At 36.5% G+C, this 26,962-nt stretch overlaps 2 protein-coding genes across 18 annotated transcripts in view; one reads left to right on the top strand and one right to left on the bottom strand.

Moving 5' to 3' along the window:
- Positions 1–26,962, bottom strand: part of PTPN13 (protein tyrosine phosphatase non-receptor type 13) — a 204,841-nt gene that overhangs the window by 101,627 nt on the left and 76,252 nt on the right. For 16 of the 17 annotated variants that reach the window (XM_027600513.2, XM_027600528.2, XM_027600529.2 and 13 more), the window contains exons 4-7: positions 18,521–18,586; positions 16,174–16,359; positions 10,718–10,805; positions 69–632 (exon numbers count right to left, since the gene is read on the bottom strand). In XM_027600513.2, the coding sequence (XP_027456314.2) occupies positions 69–632; positions 10,718–10,805; positions 16,174–16,359; positions 18,521–18,586 (904 nt within the window). The remainder of the gene's footprint in view (positions 1–68; positions 633–10,717; positions 10,806–16,173; positions 16,360–18,520; positions 18,587–26,962) is intronic. The other variant, XM_027600523.2, reaches the window with a different exon arrangement.
- On the top strand, positions 11,665–12,051 carry LOC113925869 (40S ribosomal protein S24-like). The gene has a single exon (XM_035726425.1). The coding sequence runs from the start codon at positions 11,665–11,667 to the stop codon at positions 12,049–12,051; it is 387 nt and encodes a 128-aa protein (XP_035582318.1).

Below are 26,962 nucleotides of genomic sequence, written 5' to 3'. Positions count from 1 at the left end.
TTTATTTCAAAACACAATTTTAAATATTTCAATTCAATTCTTTCTCAAACGCATACAAATTTACTAACCTTCTACATTCATGGCTTCTCTCAGAACCTGAAGTTTCTTTTGTCTTTCTCGAATTCGGTCCAAAGCACTTGATATTGCTGAGGAAGTGGGCAAATCTCGCATGTGAAACACTGGATCCACTTTTTGAGGGCCAAAGATATCCAAGGCCATGCTTCCATCTGAGTATCTTGCTTCCTTTTTTCTAGGAGTAGTTGAAGTCCGCACCGTTACTGCCTCAGGGAGATATTTTCGGAATCCACCAGTTTCCCCAGAAAAGTCTCTGTCAGCTGTGCAAAGCAAGTCCATGGATGAAGCCCAAATCTTCTTCTTGGGAAGCACATCAATACCAGGGAAAGTTTTTTTTTCTGGGCCACTACTTTTGAACTGGTAAGGGGAGCAGGCATTTGCAGAATCTTCGTGTCCAGAATTATTATCTGATGAAATGTCCTTGAAATAATCTTCCTCATCTTGTGTGTCTCTGATGGACAGAAATCCCATAGATTTACTAAGCCCTTTGTTAAGAAAGGTCTGATGAGAGAATGGAGACTTGTGTATGTCTAGTACATCAGAAGTAGAGCTTCTTCCTGGAATGATAAGAATCTATCATGTATGCACAGAATTTTTAGAAAATAACTGGAATGTAACCTTACTATTGACAGTGAAAGTGCTGGTAATTTCCTAAGTCTTCCTAATGGAGGATCAGAGATGAAATGGATGGTAGTGATCATGAAAGTGGAAAGAGACACTGATTAACTTTTCATAGTCCAATGTTTCTTACTCAATGAAAACTATAATGTATCGAACTTACTTTTTTAGTAGTATTTTATATTCATCAAAGGTGAATTATTTGTTTTAAAAATAGACAAAAGTAAAAATTTAATAAGCAAAAGTTTCTAATACTATCCAGTTTGGCAGAATATTAATTTAATCCGTGAGATGATTTGGGGTAATAATAGAATGTAGAGTATACTCCTTTAACTTTTAAAGATATAATTCAACATGTATCACTTCAACATAAAGCCCTGGTATTTTCTGGTCATTTAAATATTTTTAAAGAAGAAACAAAGAATTCTTGCTATATTCTGGATGAAAAAAAGATTGCAGCATTTGGAATTCTTAAGTATCAAAGTTTTATTATGATATGTTTTCAGAAAATTTGATATAATCTGGGGCGCCTAGGTGGCTCAGTCGTTAAGCATCTGCCTTCGGCTCAGGTCATGATCCCAGGGTCCTGGGATCGAGCCCCGCATCAGGCTACCTGCTCAGTGGGAAGCCTGCTGCTCCCTCTCCCAACCCCCTGCTGTGTTCCCTCTCTCATTGTATCTCTCTGTCAAATAAATAAATAAATAAAATCTTTAAAAAAAAAACCAGTAAGCCATTCTAATTTTTTTTATGGCACCAGTCTATAAATGTATTGAGACACAGCAAAAATGCCCAAACAGAAATTAATTTTTGGAATTCAGAGTAATACAAAAAATCGTGTGTGTGTGTGTGTGTGTGTGTGTGTGTGTGTGTGTGTGTGTGTGTGTATGGCTCCACTATAGAAAAAGAAATGTAGAAAAATACTTTAGAGTTACTAATGCAAAAGCCCATAACACTGAAGATTTCCTGTGTGACCTTCTGCAATCCCTCTTTGATAACTTATTTGCTACGTATACAATATAAAATAATGACTAAAACTTCCCTAGTAATAATAAATTGCTTAGTAACTCATTTGAATAAGTCACTTTCCTCTTCAGGGTGATAGCTCTAAGTTTCAATTCCCTGACTCAACATTTCACCTTAAAGATCTTAGAAAAGAGAATTCATTTCAGAATGGTCAACAAATAACTGCTTACTGAAAATTAGATTCAAACATTTCGCTTTTCTTGCAACTCATCTTTCCCTGAACATGGATCCACTGAAGTGCAAATAAGGATAAGACCAATATTTGGGTATGTCATATAAAGAACACTGAGAAAATAACACACCACAACTAGACAAAGATTGTCACCGACTTTAGCTTCTAATCTAAGCTAATTTAAAACTGATAAACACATCTACATTACAGTATTTTAGGAGTAAATTACATTCTTAAACCACATACTGAAACTCAGTAGTTTAAAATTTTATTCAAAAATAGAGAACAGAGATATTCTTGAAAATTGATAGAATACATTAGGTAAAAATTAAGAATTGAAAGGACTTAAGGATCATACAACCATAGATGAACTCAACAACCTACTTTCCTTTATACTGCCTTGACTCCCAACAAGTAGCCAAAACTTAGAGAAAATCAAATAAGTGAGGATTTTGGCAACATCATAAATTCATAGTCAAAAACCTTGGATACTCAACATCAATGTGTTAACAGTAATTTCACTCACTCTCCACAATGCTTCACTTTTCCTCATTCTTCAAATTTCCCACATTAATTCCCTCTTCTCTTTTCTGATGAGCTTTTCTCGTATTTCATCAAGAGAATAGAATCTTTCCGAAGAGAGCTTCTCATTTTCCCATGGCTAATTCTATATATCTACCCGTGTCTGCCAATCTTTTCCCTTGTCTCAAAAGATGCAATTTTCTACCAGTTGAAGCCTCATTCCCAATATGTGTTCAATCCCCCTCTTATTTTACATTATCAGATATTTTACTTCTTTGGTTAACATCTGCCCTCAATCTTAATTAACCCCCCTTTTCTACTGAGTCATTGTTTAAAATTTTATTAAAAAATAGAGAACAGAGATATTCTTGAAAATTGATAGAATACATTAGGTAAAAAATAAGAATTGAAAGGACTTAAGGATCACACAACCTTAGATGAACTCAACAACCTGTCTTCTTTTATACTGCCCTGACTCCCAACAAGTAGCCAAAACTTAGAGGAAATCAAACAAGTGAGGGTTTTGGCAACACCATAAATTCACAGTATACAAACGTGCTTTAATATTTCTATAATAAACAAAACCTCTCCCGTTACCACATTTCCTTCTAGCTCCTGCTGTCTCCAATTTCTTCTTTCCCATTAGTATTCTGCTCACTTTAGTCAACCTCCAACTCCTCCACACCTTGGCAACTCTCATTATGTAAAACTAATGACCTCCATATTGCTAAATCCAACAGATATTTTGTATCTACATCTTACCTCTCAGCAACAACTGATGGTGATGACAGTTACTTAATGAAGCACTTTCCTCTCTTTACAAGACTGGTTTTCTTCTACTTCTTAGACTGCTCATTCTTAGTCTTTACTTTTTCTCCTCTATTGGATATCCAAATGTTGGATTTCCTCAGGTATCAGTTTTAGAACCCCATCTTTCACTCTCTTCTTGTATAATTTCATCTACTAACAAGGCTTTAAATAATTAACTACATACAGATAACTCCCAAATTTATATTCTTGGCACCAATGTCTTCTGCGAGCTCCAATCACATATAATTTGAGACTTCTACTAGCATATCTTAGAAGCACCTCAAACTGAACAAGCTTAATACTATTTTTTGTTTCCCAAAACCAGAGATGTCCATTCAACCCCAGTCTTTCCAATTTCAATAAGTGGCATCACTGTCCAACTGACTGCTCAAAACAGAAATCTGGGCATGATCCTGAAATCCTTCATCATCCTTACTGCCTGTATCAAATCCATCAGAAGTGCTGGTTATTTAACTTCTCAAAGATATCTTACTCCATGTGATTATTTGCATTTTCACTGGCATCACCCTATACCCAGTTAACATTATCACTTGACTAGAAAACTGCAATGGCTTCTGGACAGGCCTCCTTTCTTCACCCAACTACCCCTCTACTCAGCAGCCATTGTTATCTTCTCAAAATATAAATTCCATGATGCCACCACCCTTTTTAGCAAGTCTCAAAGGCATACTATCGCACTCAAAATAAAAACAAGACTCCTTTCAGATCTGCCATTTGAATCTTTTTGTCTCCTCTCCACTTCTTTCATTCCATCCAGGCCACAAGTTTTCCTACTAAGCTCTCTTATATGTTAGGACCTTTTATACATACTGTTTTCTATGCCCTGAATGGTCCAGACTTTTCTCATGGTTAGTTGTTTCTTATTCTATACTTTTAATTTTTTAAATTTTTTTATTAAAGATTTTATTTATTTGAGAGAGAGAGAGTACGAGAGAGAGAGCACGAGAGGGGGGAGGGTCAAGGGAGAAGCAGACTCCCTGCCCAGCAGGGAGCCCGATGTGGGACTCGATGCAGGGACTCCAGGATCATGACCTGAGCTGAAGGCAGTCGCTTAACCAACTGAGCCATCCAGGCGCCCTATATTTTTAAATATAACTTCTTTAGTGAGGACTACCCCAACCACTACTGAAATAATCACTTTCCAAGTGTATCATGAGTCTGTTGCATTTTGAACAGGTAGATTTATCATTCTCTTGTAGGTTATTAGTATTTACTAACAATATATTAATGGGCTATGGTATCCTAAAAGAGCCGTGTCTTCTCACCAGCCATATGAGACTTAAAACTAATTGCTAATAAGGTAGCTCCTGGATAACTACTGCTCTATAAATGCTAGGTTTTTGCATAATATTTCAGTTATTTATTGTAAGTCCAGAAAGTTACACCTGATCTTAGCCAAAAGGCCGAGAAGCGATTAAAAAAGTCCAGAAAGTTAAAGGAAAAAAAAAGTCCAAAACGTTACCATTTTTAAGTTCTGTAAGGTAGTACAAAATTATAATGAAAGTAATTCATTTAAAAGTTTGCACTACCTTTCTACTCTGCTTCTACAAAATATGCCAAATTTAACTATTTCTTAATTTGCTCTACATGCCTGAAAATCACATTATGATAGCCAACTTAAAATCTCATGACCATTATTTATATAGATGATTTTTTTGCTATAATAAGGTCTCTTCTGGTAGCAATAAAACAAACAAATCAATGGGTAAATAGGAAGAGGAAGAAAGTAGGGGTGGGGAGGCATTGATACTCCTGAGGAAAATGGGCAAAAAATTGTGGAGGTGTGAAACAAAGTTCAGAGGGATAGGTATATATATACTTGTTAGAGATGGTCTGAAGTAAAATCGTAAGTTATGAGCCACAAAAGCATTAAAGGTTTAGAAACTGAGTGTGGATCACCTTTTGAAGGAAGAAAAAGGAAGTGGTAGGGAAGAGAGGTTTGGGCCGCACATGCCTGCACCTGCCCGAGGGTCAGGGAGGCCAGTTGTGCCTGATGGTGGGAGGTAGTAACCCCCGCTTCTCTTCCGCAGGTGGGAGAGTTAGACAGCCTCTCAAAGAAAACACAGTGAAAGATACTGATATCAAGAGACTATTGTATATCCATCTTTTATGCATATTTTCAATGATCCTAAGTATCAGTCCATCATTCTTCTTGGAGAACGTCTCAATATTGGAAACACACTTGTCCATCTGTTGTTTTTGTAACTGCTGTCAGTCTAGTATTATATTTAGTAGTGAAACCAAATGCATCCTCTAAAAGTTCATTATCATACAAGGTAACCAGATTTTTGAAATGCTGTTTATGTCATGTTCCTTCTTTCGTGCAATTTTTGTTCCATATGTGCTGGAAACATTTTTATTTGCAGTTATTTTGTCTACTTTTACTACTGTACCTTGTTTATGTTTGTTAGAACCAAACATTAAAGCATGGCTAAGAGTGTTCAGTAGAAATGAAGTCGCATCCATTTGGGAGAACAGTCTTCAGATCACTACAATTTCTAGCTTTATAGGGACATGGCTTGGAGCCTCTCCTAGTCCACTCAATTGGGAAGGACCGTGGCAGATACAGCCCATCTTCTGTATGCTTGGAGTATGCTTGGAGTGACCTTTGGCTACATGGCTGGCCTTGTGATTTCACCACTCTGGATGTACTGGACTAGAAAGCAACTTACACACAAGAACAATTAATTGGATGAAAGGGAGGGAAGATATTTCTTTGTGCAGATTCCATAAAGACTGTGCAGAAATATATATGGTCTAAGCCAGGCAGTTCCATTTATAGCACTGTTTTTTATGTAGTTACAACATGATGTGCTTGTACCTTTTAAAAAAAAAAGATTATTTATTTATTTGACAGAGAGAGACACAGCGAGAGAGGGAACACAGCAGGGGAAGTGGGGAGGGAGACGCAGGCTTCCCGCGGAGCAGGGAGCCCGATGCGGGGCTTGATCCCAGGACCCTGGGATCATGACCTGAGCTGAAGGCAGATGCTTAACGACTGAGCCACCCAGGAGCCCCATGCTTGTAGCTTTTTAAACTATGAAACCCCTGAGAGATTGTACCTTCTGGTTGAAATAAAGTATTTATAATAGGAGGAAAAAAAAAAGGGAGAAGTGTTTGGAGCTAAGTGGTTTCTCCAGTGGGTCTAATACCTTAGGAATGGTTTTGTTTGCTTTTTGGACGAAAAAGGAGACATACCTTTATCTCCCTTTATCTAGGTAAGGGAGGTGGATTTTGGCTGGTACAAACACACCCCTTTAAAATCACATATTTCTAATCGGCAGGAGTCTCAATGCATTTTATCATATCAATAATACTATCTTCAGCTATACAATTGAATATGGAATTGCATGATTAACACCTCACAAGTGGATAAAATATATATAACATCACATATCATATCATGGTTGCCTTATATTGCTAAAGCACTGTTGGAAAAATTTCACTAATCTGGGAACTAAAAGTGAGAGTTCAAATACAGAATCTGGCCCTTTAAGTGAGGAAAAACAGGAATTCTAGACTCATTTATTAGGTGCATAGGCTGCTAGACCAGTGAAAACCATGTACTGTTAATACCAGTGCTACTTACTTACTAACTTGATTTCAGACTAGGTAAAATGCAATTTCTTCACCTGCTTTCCAAATCTTTCTAAACATGTGTTGGGCTATTATAATTATTTTATTTAACAGGCAATAAACAGCACTGAAATCATTAAGTACATCTAATAGCTCTGCTCACTACCCATTTTGATCACAGGAAGTTAATGTTATTTTTGAAGGCAATACCACTGGAGCTACTCTTAAAAGATTTCAGGTAGAAACTTCTTTAATATTTCCCCATCCTGGGAGAGTTACTAGCTCCTTCCACTTACTCACAGAGCACGTTGGCCCTTTCTTAGGACAGTTCTTTCACTACATTAAAATTACCCATATATTAGATATCTGTCATCACTCCCACTCATTTCCTCACTCCACCCCCAAATGGAACAGTAACATAAGAAACCATGTCTTACCTGTTTTCATATTTCTAATTCCTGATTAAAGACATTCCAAAACAATGCTTCTAGAATGGATCGATTACATTAACTTTTTGAAACCCTTTTAAAGCCAATTTAGGTAGCATAATCTACCAGAAAGATTACTGTCAAAACACCTGGGTTTTAATTCCAGCTTTACCAAATTCAATCCATGAGCTTGGGCAAGCCACTTAATTTCCATGTTTCTCACTTCCTTCATCTACAAAGCTGTGGACATTACTTATTATACCTTCTTCTTAAAGAAGGCAGGATAAATGAACTAACACCTAATGAACTATCATGAGCTCTTCTGAACAAGGGCAGCATAAAATTCTAAATTGCTCCTCTTTTGTTTCTGCTTTATTTTCCTCAACATATCATTATCTACTCAGGGGGAATTTAAAAGTTATTTTGAGAGGAAATCATGAAACCAGAAATCAAAAGATTTCCTATAAAAGTTTAGATTCTATTATTTAAAAAATCAGATTATTCAAAACAGGATAAATGGTGCTACAGGTGGATTTTCCATCTCTTGAAAAGGCTCTGAGTTCAAAGAGAAGTTTACAAACAACATTAGATTTTTTTAAAGATTTTATTTATTTATTTGAGAGAGAGAATGAGATAGAGAGAGAGAACATGAGAGGGGGGAGGGTCAGAGGGAGAAGCAGACTCCCTGCTGAGCAGGGAGCCCGATGCGGACTCGATCCCGAGACTCCAGGATCATGACCTGAGCCGAAGGCAGTCACTTAACCAACTAAGCCACCCAGGAGCCCCAACAACATTAGATTTTACATACAATTACAAGTAACCAAATAGAAAATGAAACCATAAACATGCTCCTTTTGGAGAATACAGAGCTTGCTAAAAACTAATTGGGGGGAAAAAGAAATAAAAATAAAAGATTTTAAAAACATAAAAAGTCTTCATAATAGAATATATTCCATTTATTTTAGTCACATTGAAAAAAAAACCTCCCTTGTAAAGTACACTGTGTTTTAACTGTATTTGTTATATATCACTAACATCATCCTTAACTGGTATCATCATTCACCTTTCCCCTCACACAAGACTCAAAAAACTTAAGCATCTCTTAGAAGGTAACTTCAAATGACATTTCAGTATTAAAAGAGGTTCCTCGATTCCCCATCTGTCCTCGCAAGTGTGTTCAAGTACACAAAAAAAGAAACATGATACTGTCAATACGCCCAAGTTCTGAAGCACTATCATGCTGATCTGATCATGGTGTAGGTTTCCGCCTTAAGCTTGGGAGGAAATGTTTGATTTCTTTTTGCTGAGTGAAGCCATTTTATCAGCACTGGCAGTATAAAATAACAAAATGGGGGCAGACAGCCCACTAGTTTAGGCCTTACCTTTTTAACAGATCTGAGAGGTAAGATGTAAGGAGAGACATTTTTTTTTTTTTTTTTAAAGATTTATTTATTTATTTGAGAGAGTGAGAATGAGAGAGAGTACACGAGAGGGGGGAGGGCCAGAGGGAGAAGCAGGTTCCCCGCTGAGCAGGGAGCCCAACACGGGACTCGATCCCGGGACTCCGGGATCATGACCTGAGCCGAAGGCAGTTGCTTAACCAACTGAGCCACCCAGGCGCCCAAGGAGAGACTTTTTAAGGTAATTGACTCATAGATAAAAAAAAGTTATTGTTAAGTTTCAGCTGAACAATCAAATCACTTAGACACAAGGCAGTATCCCTAAAATTGCTTATTTCTTTTAATCTAATTCTATATCTCACTGTCCATCTTGACATTTTCCTTACTGAAAACCATGGCCAGGAGTCTAATAAACTAAAGCTATCAGTACATGAAGGTTTCAGGTTGGTTCGCATCAAAGAGAATGCTTTTGTACCGATGTAGTGTAACAAGACTCTTTGTTGCAAGTGACCTTTGACAGTGAAGAACTGCACTGCCCAAAGGTAACATTGGGGTCCTAAAAAATAGTTCTTCTTCACAAGGTCACTTTTTTAATCTTAAAGTTTTTATATTACATTAGTATATGCCATTGACTCTAAGCTACTAATTGCTTGTCTGGTAATGAGTATAATTAGTACATTATGTTGATTCTGTCTTTGAGATGTGGTTTTTTACATCTGTTAAATTTGTAAATTAAGACAGTCCTTGAGCAGTACTACTGTGGAAAGCAATGGCTAAGAAGAACTGAAGAATTCTCTTCTATTACACTTGATCTCAAAAAGGCTGTTGCACTTTAAGTGTGAGGACCTCTAATTTTACCCAAAATGTAAACATAAACAAAATTTGGTTTATCTTGAGTGAGAAATTTAATTCCTTACAAATTCTCTTGAGTTTAGATATAGGGCATGTTTAATTCTCCAATAAAGGGATAGGACTAACTCAACAAATAACAAACAAGCAAACCAACTTCAATTCTATAACATGGCCATTTAATGACAGTAGGAGATGATAAAAGGGAATTCCAGAAAGAAAGTAAAGAACAGGGAAATAAGGAAGGAACACAGACAGAAATGGAGAAGGAGAGAGGGAGGGAGGGAGATGGATTGCTGGAAGGGAGGAAGAAATTAGAAACATGATAAATAAGAGAAACAGAAATCATTTAAATCTAACATTCACTCATTAAAGTATGCTCATTATGTCTCCTTGAAAAAGACTCTTTCCGTTTGCTATTGACATTTAATTATAATTTTCTATTATTATTCAGTTCTAAAATAGGAGTCTGAAAATTTGATGGATTAACAAAGTGCTGCTCTTCTTGGCACCAAGGTTCATACTATATCGTATCTCCAATCCTAGGATAGTTTTTAAATAAAGGGAAAGTGAGGGCATGTGTTGTGATGAGCACTGGGTATTATATGCAACTAATGAATCATTGAACACTACATCAAAAATTAATGATGTACTATATGTTAGCTAATTGAACATAATAAAAAAAATAGAGGGAAAGATTTTTACCTGCAAGAAGATGTGTTTATATATATATTTCCTTACTATAATTACGCCTCTCTCTAGATATACATGTGTAGACAAGATAGTCTAAAATCAACTTAGGGGGTTGTGATTCCCATTAACAAAAAGAACTAGAATAGAAAATAAAGTGCAGCAAACTTTGCTTTCTGAAACTCTGTTTCAGTAGTGTTTTATGTTCATAAACTTTGTTTCATCTTGCTTTAAAATATATTTTTAATATAAAATTCCATGATAAAGACAACAAACAAATATTGCTAAAATAACAATACTGGAAAGGAAATGATTTACTGTGGGAGTTCTTAGTAATGTTTTTTGCATAATTTTAATGGATTTATATATTAATAAAGTTAGTGTTCCTGTCTATTCCCTTTCTCCACTTTGCATACTTATGTTCTAATTATGGCCACAATTATCAGATTCCCAAGCCAGGTAAGTATGATTTCATTAAAACAAACAATGAAATAAGGTTAAAACTTAAAAATTTCCTATTAATATACGCTTACCTGTTGGTAATCCTTTTCCTCTCAATCGGTCTCGAATAGCTTGGCTTCGATCAGGCTTTTGTTCACTGTTACGGGAAAGTTGATCCGTCTGTACATAGATAATCAAAAATCAAATTTGACGAAACAATCTCCCTTTCATTTTCATGGTAATTACCTACAGAATGTCACTAGTTAGACAATTTTGTGGAGTATGGCATTGGTAAAGACACTCCACATTGGCTATCGTTAATTTGTTTTTCTTTATAGGATTTATGTAGCTCAGTTCTGGCCAATTCATCTTCAGGAAATGAAAGGCAAGAGAGAATTGTAGAAGAATTATCTGCTAACTGGGGAACAAAGTTAGCCAAACTGACGTAGTTAAAATGAGTTCCATCTGAAAACAGTAAACTAAAGGAGTTCTTTTTTCCCTAATTGGTTACTATGTTAATCTCTCAAGTTTGATTATGATTTTAAAAACACATTAATTCTGCTATAATAAAGCTTTCTCCTGATTATAACTAAGCACTGAGGGTACTGACATAAATTATTTTCAAAAGTAATTTTCTAGATTTTTTCCTGCCAGGAATTACATTTGAGAAATGTTTTAAACCAATGGACATATTGAGGGATGACAATTAAATTTAAATCAATGCTCTTTTGAATCTCCTTTATAATAAAATGTTTGAATAGTCTTTTTTTATTATTAAAGATTTTTATTTATTTATTCATGAGAGACAGAGAAAGAGAGAGAGAGGCAGAGGCAGAGGGAGAAACGGGATGCGGGACTCAATCCTAGGACCCTGGGATCACGACCTGAGCCGAAGGCAGACGCTTAACCATCTGAGCCACCCAGGTGCCCCAAAATATTTGAATAGTCTTTAGCTTTAATAACTTTAACTGAGGGTACTCATTTAAAATAAAGCATATCATTTTCTTCCACCCTAGCTGTTTGAACCTTGGCTGCCATCATGAATGACACAATAACTATTCAGTCCAGGAAGTTCATGACCAATGGACTACTTCAGCTTAAACAAATGGTCACTGATGTTCTTCAGCTGGGAAAAGCAACAGTACCTAAGACAGAAATTCAGGAAAAACTAGCCAAAATGTACAAAACCACACCAGATGTCATCTTTGGGTTTGGACTCAGAACCCATTTTGGTGGTGGCAAGACAAGTAGCTTTGACACTTCGGTGGATTATGCAAAGAAAAATGAACCCAAACACAGACCTGCAAGGCATGGCCCATATGAGAAGAAAAAGACCTCAAGAAAACAGCTAAAGGAACATAAGAACAGAATGAACAAAGTCAGGGGGACTGCAAAAGCCAATGTTGGTGCTGGCAAAAAGAAATAAAATGTTTAGCAGTGAGCTGGTGACTGGACAAAAGAAAAGGAGTAAAGATTCTGCAGTGACTTTATCTGTGGTGATTATGCAGATTTTTCATGAGAGAATTAACAAAGAACTTTTAAAAAAAATTAATAAAATAGGGGCGCCTGGGTGGTTCAGTCATTAAGCAGCTGCTTTCGGCTCAGATCATGATCCCAGGGTCCTGGGATGAAGCCCCGCATCGGGCTCCCTGCTCAGCGGGAAGCCTGCTTCTCCCTCTCCCACTCCCCCTGCTTGTGTTCCTGCTCTCACTATCTCTCTCTCTGTCAAGTAAATAAATAAAATCTTTATAAAAAATTAATAAAATAAAACAAAGGATATCAGAGGAGAGGTATGTGAGTTGATGGGTGAAGCAGGCAAAGGGGATTAAGAGTACACTTATGATGAGTGCTTGAGCACTGAGTAATGATGTATAGAACTGTTAAATCACTATATTGTATACCTGAAAGTAATCTAACACTGTATGCTAACTATACTGGAATTAAAAATAAAAAATGTATTAATGGGGAAAAAAGTATGTTATCTTTAAAAAATTAAAGTAAAAGTGTATCAAATTTGATCAAATTCCACATTATAAGGGATGAAAAATTAGAACACTGGGTTTAGTTAGATGATCAAGGAGAGCAGAAGCTTCAAGAAATAAATGGAGAGGTAATGATGAAGAGAAATTACTTAAATCTGACATCAAATGCATGCGTACGTATTTGTTTACAAACATATATACACAATCATTTTAATATTCCTCCATTAGTGAAACTTGTTTGAATATGGATTAAAAATCTACTTATGGTAGTAGTTTAAGGTAGTATATTCAAGGTATTATGTTTCCTACTTCTAAGAAGACTTAAATGGAAGTATTTCTGGAATGATGTCATCCTTTAAATTACATAAATATTAGTAGTGTATTGCACTATGTTGTCAGTAACTAAAGAGATAAGGCACATCCTGCATCTTTGGGAATCCCTGCATTGACAGCACTGTTAGTAATAGCTGCCATTTATTGAGCAATTACTATAAAGCAGGCACTGCTTTAGGTGCTTTACAAAGTTTACTTAATCCTCAAGACCCCTTATGTGGTAGGGTTATTAACCTTGTACTACAGACAAAGAGAGAAATAGCAAAACAACAACAACAACAACAACAACAAACTTCTAAGAACCTTGAAGCAGCTCCTCAACATTGAAATAATTATCTTCACAACTGTTCAGTAACACGAGTGGATGGTATGTGTTACTATTCCTATTTTATAGATAAGTAAAATCAAGGTCAAAGATGCTGTGACATTAAATCAGTAGAAGAACCAAGACAAGTAAGCTGGCCTGCTGACTTTACACTCCATGCTAATTAACTTTCAATAGATAAGAATTATGGTCCCTTGAAATGAATTTCACCCTGAACAAAAGACTAAATCATTCTCTTGGCTCCTGAAGGCAACAACAGCTTCAGAGGAGCAAAATGGCTAGCAGCTTGGGCTTTGGGGTCAGAGAGATCCAGGCTCCAATTGTGTCTGTCATTTACAAAGTGCGTGGTCATGGGCAGATTATTTAATCTTTCTAAGCTTTAGTTTCATTATCTCTAAAACGAGGGTAACCTGAGACTGTTAGGATGAACAAATGTGGACAAGCACATAAGCCATTTAGCACAGTGCCTGGCACAAAACAAACAAAAAAAGGTAGCCGCCAAGGCTCCGACTGTTGGGTGATGTCCAGGAGACTAGCAAGAGCAATAGAAAGATAAGGGGAACAATGTTATTTCTTCTTAGTAGAAATTTGCCTCTGGAAAGGCAGCGTACCTATATACTAATTCGACTGACCCTTCTATTCTTCTCTCCTACTAAATAATCCCACAACACACCCCATATCCAACTTAATACTGTTCCTCAAACATACCCCGCTCTTTCCTATTTCATAGCATTTAACCAGGCTTACTTCCCTCTGCCTAGGTTACTTTCTATCAGACTACTGGATCTAGTTCAATGTGCTATTTTTCGATGCAGTCATAACTTGTATCCTTCCCCTCAAAACTTCATAGCTTTAAAAATTCTTCCTGTGTTGCTTTTCATACTTTCCTCTGCATTTTATAATTAACCAAATGGTTGTAGAACTTTAAATAAGAGCTCTTTGAAGGTAGAGCAAATATTTTATTAAGTTGTATCTTCTGTAGTATCTAGACAGGTTTCATATATAGATGAGCAATATTCATTACTGTAATAAACTGTCTTAAATACTAAATGTAAAGAGACGGAGATCTTTAATATGGGCAACTATTAGAAGGACAATAGAATTCCATGGAGGAATATTTCTTCACTAAAAGGAAGAAAAAATAATTCTAGCAATTTTATTAAAGGGATAAAATCAGCAAGACAAGTCTTAGAGGAGATGTGGTAAAATAGAAAGATCGCTGGACTAATAGGAAATATATGTCCCATAAGCTGTGTTAAGTCTCAATTTCCTTATTTAAAAAGTGAAGGAATTAGTATTGATCGCTTTTTCTCAAAGAAAGTTTTATGGAACATTAGTATTATGAAAAAATCTGTAAAAAAAGAAAAAAGACCCAAATAAATTTGGGAAATGTTTTATCTACATGCGTACCACTCTTGAAGGTGAGTAATATAGTCTAGTGTATTAAAGGCTCTGAGAAGTTCTGCAGTGAAAATATATTTTAATTTCTCTTAAATAGGTTTTCCTCAAACTTATTTGATCACAAAGGAATTTTTAAAAACAAAACTGTATTTGATAATATGTAGGAAACTTTGTTCTGGATAGAAGGCTTTCATAGATTTTTAGTAGCTTTACCTTTGTTAAAAAAAAAATCAGATGCAGGAATATAAACAAATAAGTAAATTAGAACTGGAGCAGCTCTAGTTAAGAAGGGGAAATAAGCAGCCAAGAACCCATTCACTCAGCCTCTACTACCTATATTCCTTTCACTACAGAAGCACCAAGGTATAGTTTACAGTTTACACAGGGTACAGTTTATAAATCATTTGCCTGGAAGAATCTATGAGCCTGTTTCTTGTCAACTAGCAAATTGCACAGAATTTGGATATACCCCTCCAGCCATACAACATCCTGGTTAAGATGGCAAAACCCCAGGGCGCCTGGGTGGCTCAGTCGTTAAGCGTCTGCCTTCAGCTCAGGTCATGATCCCAGGGTCCTAGGATCGAGCCCCGCATCGGGCTCCCTGCTCAGCGGTAAGCCTGCTTCTCCCTCTCCACCCCCCTGCTTGTGTTCCCTCTCTTGCTGTGTCTCTGTCAAATAAATAAATAAAAATTAAAAAAAAAAAAAAAGATGGCAAAACCCCTAGGAAGAAGAAGTGAGAAGCCATCAAGAACACTGTGTGACAGTGGCAAATTTGTAGTTCACACAAAGAAGGACCTCACTCAGGTCCCATAACTCTGAAGTGTAAGAGCAGATAAAGTTGGATCTAGATCAGCTATCAAAAACCAAGGAGTATCCGAGTACTATATATTCATGTCTTTTTGTCCCAGATAAAGTGTAACACATGATTTGCAGAGGTGGGACTATAGATACAGGGTTTATTATTCTTGGGATTCTTCTTATCTATGACGAGAGAGAACGGGAGAGTCCAGGTCTTGGGGCAATCTAGCAGGGATACAAGCATGTATCACCCCCTTCACACCAGGTGACAGTGTCCATAGAAGATGGGGAGAGTTTTGGGAATACTCAAGGGGTCCAGACCAGTAAGTGGCCAAGAAAGAGGTATAAAGCAACAGAAAGTGCATTATTAATGCTAAAACCCATTTTGTATGTCAATGTATTTTTCACAATAGACAGAACCACTTGCTGGAAGCTCCTTACGATGTAAGAAAGGAGGCAAGAACAAACATTTTCAGCTCTAACACATTCTAAAAAAAGATGAATTCTTATAAAATCTAAGAGACTAAGTTATTGCACCAGGCTTCTAAATTTTAAGTCATGTTTCAAATAAACAATTAACATTAGAACAAGGAATTTAATGTACTGTTCCCTAGTCTTCATTGAGAAAATGCTACCTACAGTATCTTTAAAAACTGTTCTGCTAAATTTTAAAATATGACTATATATACCAGTTGGAACTGTAGCTTACCCCAGAAAGATTTCCCAGAACCAGTTTTACCAACTGCTTCACATAGGAAAATGAAGGTGCACAATTGCTATTCCTAATATGGGCACTGCAAGCATCCAGAACAGTCCGAACAGAAACTCTAGCGTAAATAACATCTTCACACATTCCAAGCAGGATGCTGTTGAGATGATCTCCAAGCTTGATAGGCTGAATATAAAGAAAGGAAAAGCAACTTTGAAAACTGTACGTAAATCTTATCCAACATGAGACAAGCCACTTCAGGAGTCCCAGGAACCACACCAAACACACTGCAAATACTTGGAGGAAAGGAACTCCTTATCTAGCAGCATATATATTTTACTACATTTTATCTTTTCATAACCCCCCAAAAATTATTAGAAGATGGTTAACATAACTCTCCCAAGATAGGAAGTATTACAGAAAAACTCAAGTTTTTTGTTTTTGTATGATAAAGAAATGGAATTCCTCAGTTATTCAAGTATTTTGGTAAGCAGTTCTGTGAGTGAGTGAGTGTGTGTGTGTGTGTGTGTGTGTGTGTGTGTGTGTGTGTGTGTGTGTGTGTGTGTGTGTGTGTACACGCACATTTTGGTGAATAAATGATTTCCTAACAGTCAAAAAACTGTAATATATTAAATATATATTAAATATAATTTGACACTGATGATAACTTAGATTTCAAATACTACAATGACTTAAGATCATTTAAATATAAGTTCTCATCATGCTGGTGAAACAGAGAAAGTGTAATGTAAGATTTTTTAATTAGCTGACATGATTTATAGAATATTCTATCCAAATGTCCAATAAGTATACTTAAAAATGCAAATTAAAACCACAAAAAGAAGCCACTACACGACTCAACAGAATGGCTAAAAATAAAAAGACTGATAATTTGAAGTACTGATAACAGAAAAGCATGGTTGGTGGGAGTTTAAACTGGTACAACTGCTCTGATTAAGCATGCTTTTCCTGTGACCCTTCCTTTCCACTTCTCATCCATTTGGGTATTAGGTCATCCTTCAGATCTCAGCTGGGATGCAATGCCCTCTAGTAAACTCACCCTAATCCTCTAAGTCTAGTGAGAGGCTCCAACTCTTGGTTTTCCACAGCACCCTCCACTTCCCTACCATAGCATTCACACATTGTTATAATTGGCTAATTTTTTGCCTTGTACCCCTGGATAGACCCCACAGTCATGGGCCATTACATTCCTAGTGTCTAGTACAGTGTCTGACACAAGATAGGGGCTTAATACTTTTGAAATGGTTATTAAATAATTGCAAAATGATTATGATTTCTGATAGCAAAATATGTCTCCAATTTATATATTATTGATATTTACTTAATTTTTGGCTATCTGAAGAGTATAGAGTGTTAACCATAGGTTATGATCACATTTTACACCTAAATTGGGTTGTATAATATATGACACCAATATTTCCAGTAATAATTTAACTTTTTCAGCTATATTTATAAAATTGAAACTGAGGAGAGAAAGTAAATAAATACACAGTATTTTTCATGATACAAAATGATACCAAACCAAGTTGAAGATGTCATCCATCTTTCATGGATCTTAGGATGTCTGAATTTTAGAATAAAAGCCTAAAATGCTTGTTACTTCTTAATTTGATGAAACAAAAAGAAAACAACCCTATACTTAGTTATTTTTGTTTTTGATTTCTAAATGCCTAAAATAAAACCTAATTCTGTATGTTACATCTTTGCTTTGATGAAATATAGTTCTTAAATTTTCAATTACAATTTATTATTTTTTTTATATTGGGTCTTTAGGAATCAATTATTCTAGAAAATGAGGACTAGAAACAGCCCAAAGATCATCAGAACCCAAAACATCAGAAAGTGTTGCTTTAATGTTGGTGTCTGCTGCCACAGGCTTAGTGAAGTATGATTTTGAAGCGTTAAGGAAAAAAAGTAATGAAGTATGAACTATATTTTGAGACACACTTAGAGCTATTATTCCTATGTGTCTGCATCAAAAAAGGTTATCACTTTAGTTCAAGAATGAATCATCAACATTTAGAATCCCTCTTATCAGTCATTACATTAGAAGAAATACAGTGGACTCCCATTTCTCTTGCTATAATTTTTGAAGAGGCCATTACATTTCACAGACTAAATAGACAGTAACTGCTATAATTCTAAGAACATTCTGAGAATAATGCCTTTAGTACTTTATTATTTCATGCTGAGAGTATGACATTATTAATGTGAACAAACAGCATAGAAATGCTGGTATGCCTGATAACTTGCTGTAGAACATAAATATACAAGGAAGAGCTTTCTAAAAAGGGTAAAGTTGTATAGATGTGACAATTTAACTTACTTGGCTCTGAGGCACTTCGTGATCAGCCCCCCAATACAATGTCATTCCAAGAGAATAAATATGGATCTAGGAATAGAATTTAAAGAATCATTTTATGGTAAAATAAAATTTAAAACTTTAGCAAGTACTAAAAAAAAATTTAGTGAGTACTGTATATTCATGACTTTTTTTTTTGGTCCCAGATAAAGTATAACACATGATTTGAGAAAAATCGTCATTTCATATTTTACATAAATGTGAGAGCTTAAAATAGAAAAGAATGGAAATTATCAGAACAGATTTTTCCCCATAATTCCCCAGCCTATCTATGAATAATTTTGTTACTTCTTATTTATTTTAAAGTTTCTTTATGCAAACTCCTGCAAATATATTTTCTTTCTTTTTTCTTTTAAATTAAGTGATCTCTATGCCCAATGTGGGGCTCGAACTCATGACTCCAAGATCAAGACTTGCATTCTCTATAGACTGAGCCAGCCAGGTGCCCCACAAATATGTATTTTTTATAAATGCCAGAAGCTTTAAAAATTACTCTGCACTTACATGTTTAACAAGAGATATATGTGATATCATTTTATACATGCAGGTATTTCTCTTGAGTTGATTCTCTGAGATTATGGATTAAAGGGTAAATCATCTTAAATTTTGATACACATTGTTGGATTCCCCTACACAGAATTTGGGGATGCAAGAAACCCATTTTGCATTTCTGCCAGCAACATATGAGATTTTTTTCACAAAACCTTGTCTATAGAAGGTGCTATAAAGTTCTGATTTTTGCCAATGTGAAAAGAGAAAAAAAATCTGATGGAAGTTTTGTTTTTTTTTTTAAACTGAAGTTCTGATTAGCATTTTTCTTTCTAAGAATGGATGGGGCAACAGATGGAGAAAGAAGCTGGGTGAAAAAAGATTTTTTTGCAACACATTTTTATGTTGATAGGAGTGATCCAACAGGGAAAACTGGAACTGCAGGAGAGAGAAGAGGTTGTTGGGAGAAGACTGTTGAGTAAGTGGGAGGAGTGGAAGCTAAGCACAAGTGAAGGAGTTGGCTTTACGGAGGAGTACGGATGGTTCATCTGGGGTAAGGAGACAGAGAAGATGGGAATTTATGTGAGAGATCTGGTAGTGGGATCCTGGGAAAAGTTGCTCCTGACTGCTTCTACTTCTTTCCTGTGAAACAGGAAGTGAGATGAAAGTGAAGACAGTTTGGGGCGCCTGGGTGGCTCAGTCGGTTAAGCGTCTGCCTTCGGCTCAGGTCATGATCCCAGGGTCCTGGATCAAGTCCCACATCGGGCTCCTTGTTCAGCAGGGAGCCTGCTTCTTCCTCTCCCACTCCCCCTGCTTATGTTCCTGCTCTCTCTCTCTCTAATAAATAAAATCATTAAAAAATAATAATTTTAGAACGTGAAGACCGTTAATCTCATAAGTAATCATTTCCCATTTTTCCTCCTGTTAAGAAATTCAGAGCTAAACTTTTAGCCCACCTCTATCAATACTGCATAATCTTACTAGGTGCATTTTTTTGCACCAGTCTTACTCCAGCACTGTCTTATTTTCTTGCCTTTTATTTTCATTTTGCTTTTATTTCCTCACCTTTATTTTTTTAATTCTCTGAACCGTCTCAGATCCTCTTTAGAAACAGATGAGATATGCACACAAAAAACTGGGTATCCTTCTTACAATTTCACAGCACTTTAACCTACTCCAACTTTGTTCCTAAATTATTCCAAATCTCAGATTAGAAAAGTTGTTCCTCTTTTCAAATATTTTCATTGCTCCCAATTAAAACAAAAAACAAAAAAACCAGTTCTTTATAATGACAAACAGGGCTCACTCTGACTTGCTTCTACCTCCTTTTTCTAGACAGATTTATAAGTTTTCCTTCTGTTATTACTTCTTCATGTATCATAACTGAAACACTTCAGCACTACTAAATTCTCTGCTGCCAAAATAAATCCTTCTGTTTCTCAATTTTTCTTGAGCAGTTCTTTCTTATCTGTCAATAAAATTCCTACACTATTATTGATGATCTAGAGATGTATTACCATATACATTTTCCCAAACAGGATAAAGCATTCAGTTTCATGTAGTTATATTTCATTTGCATCTCTAATGAAACAGTTAACCAATATTGCCTATAATATAGTTAAGATGTGTCCATGTTTGTGTTCCTTGAGGAAGTCTTTTATACATCTTATAATACCTCTTGGCAACTAACACAGAACTTGTATACAGTATATATTCAATAAATGCCTGCTGAACTTAATGAAATGTACGTAAGTTCAAGATAGCATAGTGCAGGCTATTTGTATATTTCTGTTCAGATTTCTTTTCAAAGAACCTCATATGTGAACACCTTTTCAAAGAACCTCATATATAAAAAACATTCTTCATGGCTTTAACATAAAGAACTAATTACATATTCAAATATATTTCTCTTAACATGTTAAGATTTGTGATTCTCTGAGTGCTGAAGATTATTATATTTACTGCTCAATATGCTAAATGAGTTACTATATTTTAATAATTTTTATACATGACTATATAAAATTAGTAGCACAATTCCTAAAACTAGGTTTTAAAATTGTATACTTGCTGATCATCTATGTATATAATGATTAATTCTATATGGCAATTTGACTGGACCAGAGGATGCCTAGATAGTTGGTCAAACATTACTCTGGGAATTTTTGTGAGAGTTTTTGGATGAAATTAACACTTAGTTAAGTAGACTGAGTGAAGCAGATTGCTCTAAGGTGGGTGGGCCTCATCCAATCATTTGAAGGCCTGAATAGAACAAAATGGCTTCCCCATTCCCGAGGAACAGAAAATATCTTAAAAAAAAAAAAAAAGATTTTATTTATTTGACAGAGAGAGACACGGCGAGAGAGGGAACACAAGCAGAGGGGATGGGAGAGGGAGAAACAGGTTTACCACTGAGCAGGGAGCCCAATGCGGGGCTCGATCCCAGGACCCTGAGATCATGACCTGAGCCGAAGGCAGATGCTTAACGACTGAGCCACCCAGGTGCCCCCAGAAAATATCTTTCTGTGTGACTGCATTTGAACTAGGACATCAACTTTTTTCTTGCCTTTGGACTTGAACTGAAACATCAGCTCTTCCTGGGTCTCAGGCCTCCTGGCTTTCAGGCTGGAACTACACCATCCGTTCTCCTGGTTCTCAGGCCTTTGGAGTTGGAAAGGACTAGAACAGCTAAACTTGGAAAGTGGACTTAAGAAATTCAGGCAATTAAGTGGATACGTGAAAAAGAAGGAGTCAGAGATAAAGATACAATGAAAATGTGACTTGGACAGGAGGGCACTTGAGTGAGCTAGTTAATATAACTCATGGGGAACGGAAATATATTTTTGTCTTTATAGTTATAATGGGTTGGAATGTAAACTCTGTAAGTGGAAGGAATTTGTCCCACTTACCACCCTATCCCAGGACCTAGAACAGCACTTAACATATACTAGAAATATTTAGTGGGCTTTACTCTGTGCTGGATACTGTTCTAAGTACTTTACAAGTATTATTTAACTTTCTAATAAACCTATGAGGCAAGTACTCTCATTATCCCTTTACATAGAAGTCACCTGAGGCATAGAAAGGTAAGCAAGTTGTGTGGGGTCACATATCTTTCAAGTGACAAAGCCAGAAATTTTACTCAGAACCCACACTTGATAAGTATTTGCTGAAAAATAAAATGGGATAATAATGAAAACAGACATCACTGAGAAGGCTCACAGAATACTTTCCACCTCTACGTCCATTCTCTAGAGGAGATGTTAAGTCTTCGAAGATTTAGCTTACTGACCATAAGACACTGGGTAAGGTACTGCAGTCTGATATGCAGATACCTCCCACCCAGTGATTTTTGTGAAGAAATAAGAGCTGCTTTATGTGTGCTACATAGCTCCTTTTAGCAAAACCCCTTGACATTGTGTGGCTATGCATTTAATAGCAACAAAGCATAAATAGCTGTGGGTGAATAAAATCCTGAATTGTTTCCACTCACTCAACAAATTTTCAGAGCCTCCAAGTGGCAGATATGGCATACAGCAATGGTTCTCAAACTTCAACACAGATCAGAATCATCTGGTAAAACATAGACACAGGGTCCTATCTCTAGGGTCTCTGATTTAGTAGATCTGCTGTGGGGTCTGAGAACTTGCTTTTCTCACAAGTTCCCATATGATGCTGATGCTGCTGGTTGGAGGACCACACTTTGAGAACCACCAGTATAGAGCAGAGGGGTTACATACAATGAGTAGGACAGGCAGGGTCCCTTCCATCTCAAACCTTCTATTATAGCAAACAAGACAAGATAATGTGATGTACAAGACAGTACTCAGAGAGTACAATTAGTGTAAAAGAAAGCTTTAGATCTACAGGAAAAGTCAGGCAGGCAATAAGGGGGTGAGGCAAGAGCTAAGACGGCATGAAAGAGAGTTGGAGGCTGAAGGAAAGGAATGTGCAAAGGCTAAGAAGAAGAAAAGCACTTAGTGCATCCAAGACATTGAAGTAAGTCCAGAATAGCTGGAAGCATAGAGCTCAGAGGGAAGGCTGGTGCCATACACCCTCAAAGGCCAGGACAAGGAGTCTACAGTTTCTTAAGGGAAATGGAGAGTCTGAGTAATGTTAAGCAGCCAAAGGACAAGAACAGATACGGGGTTTCAAAAATGTACCAACTGTAGTTTAAAGAACAGACTGGACAGGGTCAAAATTGGAGGCAGGGAGAAGATTAGAAAGTGTTTGCACCACTGGTCATTCATGATGGACTGGACAAGGTATATTCACATTGTTGTATACCAGATCTCTAGAACTTCTTCATCTTGCAAAACTGAAACTCTATACCCACTAAACACAAATTCCTCCTTCCCTCTCTTACCAGCTCTGGGTAATCATGTTTCTGCTTTCTGTTTCTACTGTCTGACTACTTTAGATATGTTATAGGAGTATAATCCTACAGTATTTGTCTTTGTGTGATTGGCTTATTTGTTTAGCATAATGTCCAAAGGGTCACTCATGCTGTAGCATGTGATAGGATTTCCTTCTTTTTAAAGGCTGCATGTTTTCCATCGGGTGTGTATGCCACATTTTCTTTCATCCATCAATGGACATTTGAGTTGCTTCCTATGGGGTATTAAGAATAATGCTGCAATGAATATGGGTATGCAAATATCTCTTCAAGATCTTGCTTTGAATTCTTTTGGATATACCCAGAAGTGAGATTGCTGGATCACACAGTAATCACACAGTAACACCCATGTTTTCCATAGTGGTTGCACCATTTTACACTCCTAAAAACAGTGCACAAAGCTTCCATTTTCTCTGCATCCTTGATAACACTTGCTATTTTCTGTTCTTTTGATAGTAGCCATCCTAGTGGGTGTGACATAGATTATGTCCACAACCCCAGCATTTAAAATGTTCAATTTAATTATGTTACTACATACTGGACTCTGGTACTAGACAGTCCTGGAGTTTCTTTTTTAGTGGTTTGCATAGTGCCCATTATATAACAAGTAGAGTTGTCAAATTTATGGATGAATGAATAGACAAATGGGAAAGAGGGGAGAAAGGATGCGTTAATAAGATTTAATATAGAGTAATTTTAGTATAATGTGGGTAAGGGAATTTGGTTTTTTTTTAAAGATTTTATTTTTAAGTAATCTCTACACCCAATGTGGAGCTTGAACTTACAGCTGTGAGATCAAGAGTCACGTGCTCCACTGACTGAGCCAGCCAGGTGCCCCTGTCTTGTTTTGACAAGTTCAGTGGAGGCTTCTGCCAGGGTTGGAGAAGTGAATTTCCATTATTGTTCTTATAAAGATGACCCTTGATATTCAAGAAGCACAGAGATAATAGCAGCCATAATTCCTGATATTTAGACTGCAAGTTAGTGGCAATGAGCACTTAAACTAAGAATCCTTTAGGATTATCAGGAATATAGTACAAATTCCTGGGGCATATCAATATTCTTGAAGACAAATCACAATAAAAATTTGATTCAGGTTCCAATCCCATCAAATTGATTTCAAAAGAACTGCCAAATTAAGCACATCCTGTGAACAATTACCAAGTAAACAGAAAAGCCAGAGGATCAAAAAGCTTAGTGTGACCTGTATAAACTTGTATAGTTTTTAAGGCATGTTATCTTGAAAAGTAAAATTTTAAGGCAAATAAATGAAAGTGCCTATTTATAGAGCTGGTAAGGAGGTAAAATTTTTCATACAACTGTACATACACAGTTTACAAAGCAACTTCCATTGAACAAAGAATATTTTTATGCATCAGGATCTTACTAAGCACTCATTATTATTTACAATACTGTGCTGGCACTTAGTATTATTTTTAAAAATAATAGTAAGCATGTACTGAATACTAGTTAATGATATCCTTAACTCATATAAGTCGTGAAATGCAATTACCACCCTCTTTTTCAGTACACCTCTTCCCCATTAAAATCAGAATACTAGAATAGTAATTTTTAATTGCCATACTAACAATATCAAATTAGTATGTTTCCATGAATTTAGTCCACTAAATCAAATAGTCATCAAATAAATACATGTCCTTTTGCTCCCCACCACCAAAAAAAGATACTAGAATATATGGCTATTCCCCTGACCTTTGCTTTATCTTTACATTGCAAACAGGAATGGGATCAAAAAACCTGCCTTTGATTTTCTTTATACTTAGAATTGCACTGAAGCTTTTGAGGCATGAGGTAAGCTAGAAGTGCCAATTATCTCCACTAAGAAATCAACTTTACTTTAACGTAGTAATGGCAACAATCCCACACCCATCCCATCCCAGCACTGGCTCCTAAATACTCAGCCTAGTAATAGGGAGGTGTCAAATCACTTTCCCAACCATGTGCTCTAACAGTTGTACCTAAACACAGGGCAGTTTACTTGTTTGGTATCTTGACATCACAGGGCAAAATGGTAAAACCTTCAGCAAATGAAAAGCACTTGTGCACCTGAAATTTCTACTAAGCACTTTTTTCTTTAATTGTGGATTTTAAATGCTTTCAAGAATTCATAAACACCCGTGCAAAACTTTTCATAATTAGAAAAAAACCCTACTATAATTCAGTAGAAGTTTTTAAAACTAATGCAGTGTTTCTTAGTTTTTCTGAGGTCATCAGATCCACTTGAGAGACTGATAAATTTATGGACACTGTTCCTCTTCCTCAAAAGTGCTCAGACATGCAAAACTTAGTTTGCCATTTCATTGATTTGTAGATATCCTGAAGCTCAGTTAAGATTTAGAGATGTCGGGACGCCTGGGTGGCTCAGTCGGTTAAGCTTCTGCCTTCTGCTCAGGTCATGATCTCAGGGTTCTGGGATCAAGCCCCACGTTGGGCTCCCTGCTCAGTGGGGAGTCTGCTTCTCTCTCTCCCTCTGCCCCTCCCCCAACTCATGTGCTCACTCTCTCTAAGAAATAAAATCTTTAAAAAAAATGAGAGATCCCAAGGGTTAAATAATTTGCATACACACTATGTCTATTTCCAATGTTCTAATTACCCTCTACCTTTTAAAAATTTATTATCAGGGGCAACTGCGTAACTCAGTGGGTTAAGTGTACCACTCTTGATTTTGGCTGGGTCATGATCTCAGGGTTATGAGATGGAGACCCATGTCAGGCTCCGCACTCATCGGGGAGTCCACTTGAGATTCTCTCCCTCTCCCTCTCCCACTGCCCCTCCCCCTGCTTGTGTGCTCTCTCTCAAATACATAAATAAATAAATCTTAAAAAAAGTTTATTTTTAAGTGAACCACAGACTGTACAGACTGCATGCATTTAAATAGTAACAGTAAATAGCTATATATATGCTATGCAGCTTAGTAAGACACCAGCAATACATTTGAATACCTTCACGAGGTATAACAATGACCAACACTCTGTATACACTCTATAATATACAAATTTCCTTTCAAATACCTTGTATCATGTAATAAAAACTTCTTTCGGCTAATGCCTTAAGTATTACCTCTACTTCATAGGTATTGTCTTCCTTCACTGGTTCCTATGCTTATACCTCCCAAAATTCTTAAGCAGTTCATGGAATATAAAAGGTAGATAAACCTGGATTCTCTACCAATTCTAGTCGGTCTTTTTTCAGATATACAATTAATGGCTCAAATCAAGATGGCTTCTTCTAACTTAATCAACAGATACACGTGTAAAACACACACACACACACACACACACACACACACACACACACTTCCTCTCTCTTACCTCCTCTCTCCCTCACCCTTTCTGAAGAGGGAAACATTCACTGTCAGTGATAGAAGGATAAATCAGTGCAATTCCTTTACATGGTAACTGGGTAATGTATATCAAAATTTAAAATGTGCATACTGGGGCGCCTGGGTGGCTCAGTTGGTTAGACTCCTGACTCTTGGTCTTGGCTCAGGTCATGATCTCAGG

This window comes from Zalophus californianus, chromosome 2 (genome assembly GCF_009762305.2).
Source record: "Zalophus californianus isolate mZalCal1 chromosome 2, mZalCal1.pri.v2, whole genome shotgun sequence".
NCBI classification, from domain to species: domain Eukaryota; kingdom Metazoa; phylum Chordata; class Mammalia; order Carnivora; family Otariidae; genus Zalophus; species Zalophus californianus.
The sequence above is the reverse complement of the archived record's forward strand: the minus strand, read 5'-3'. Positions and strand labels throughout refer to the sequence as shown.

Excerpts from the sequence above, each read along its gene's own strand:
- LOC113925869 (XM_035726425.1), top strand. The coding sequence starts at position 11,665 with ATGAATGACACAATAACTATTCAGTCCAGGAAGTTCATGACCAATGGA.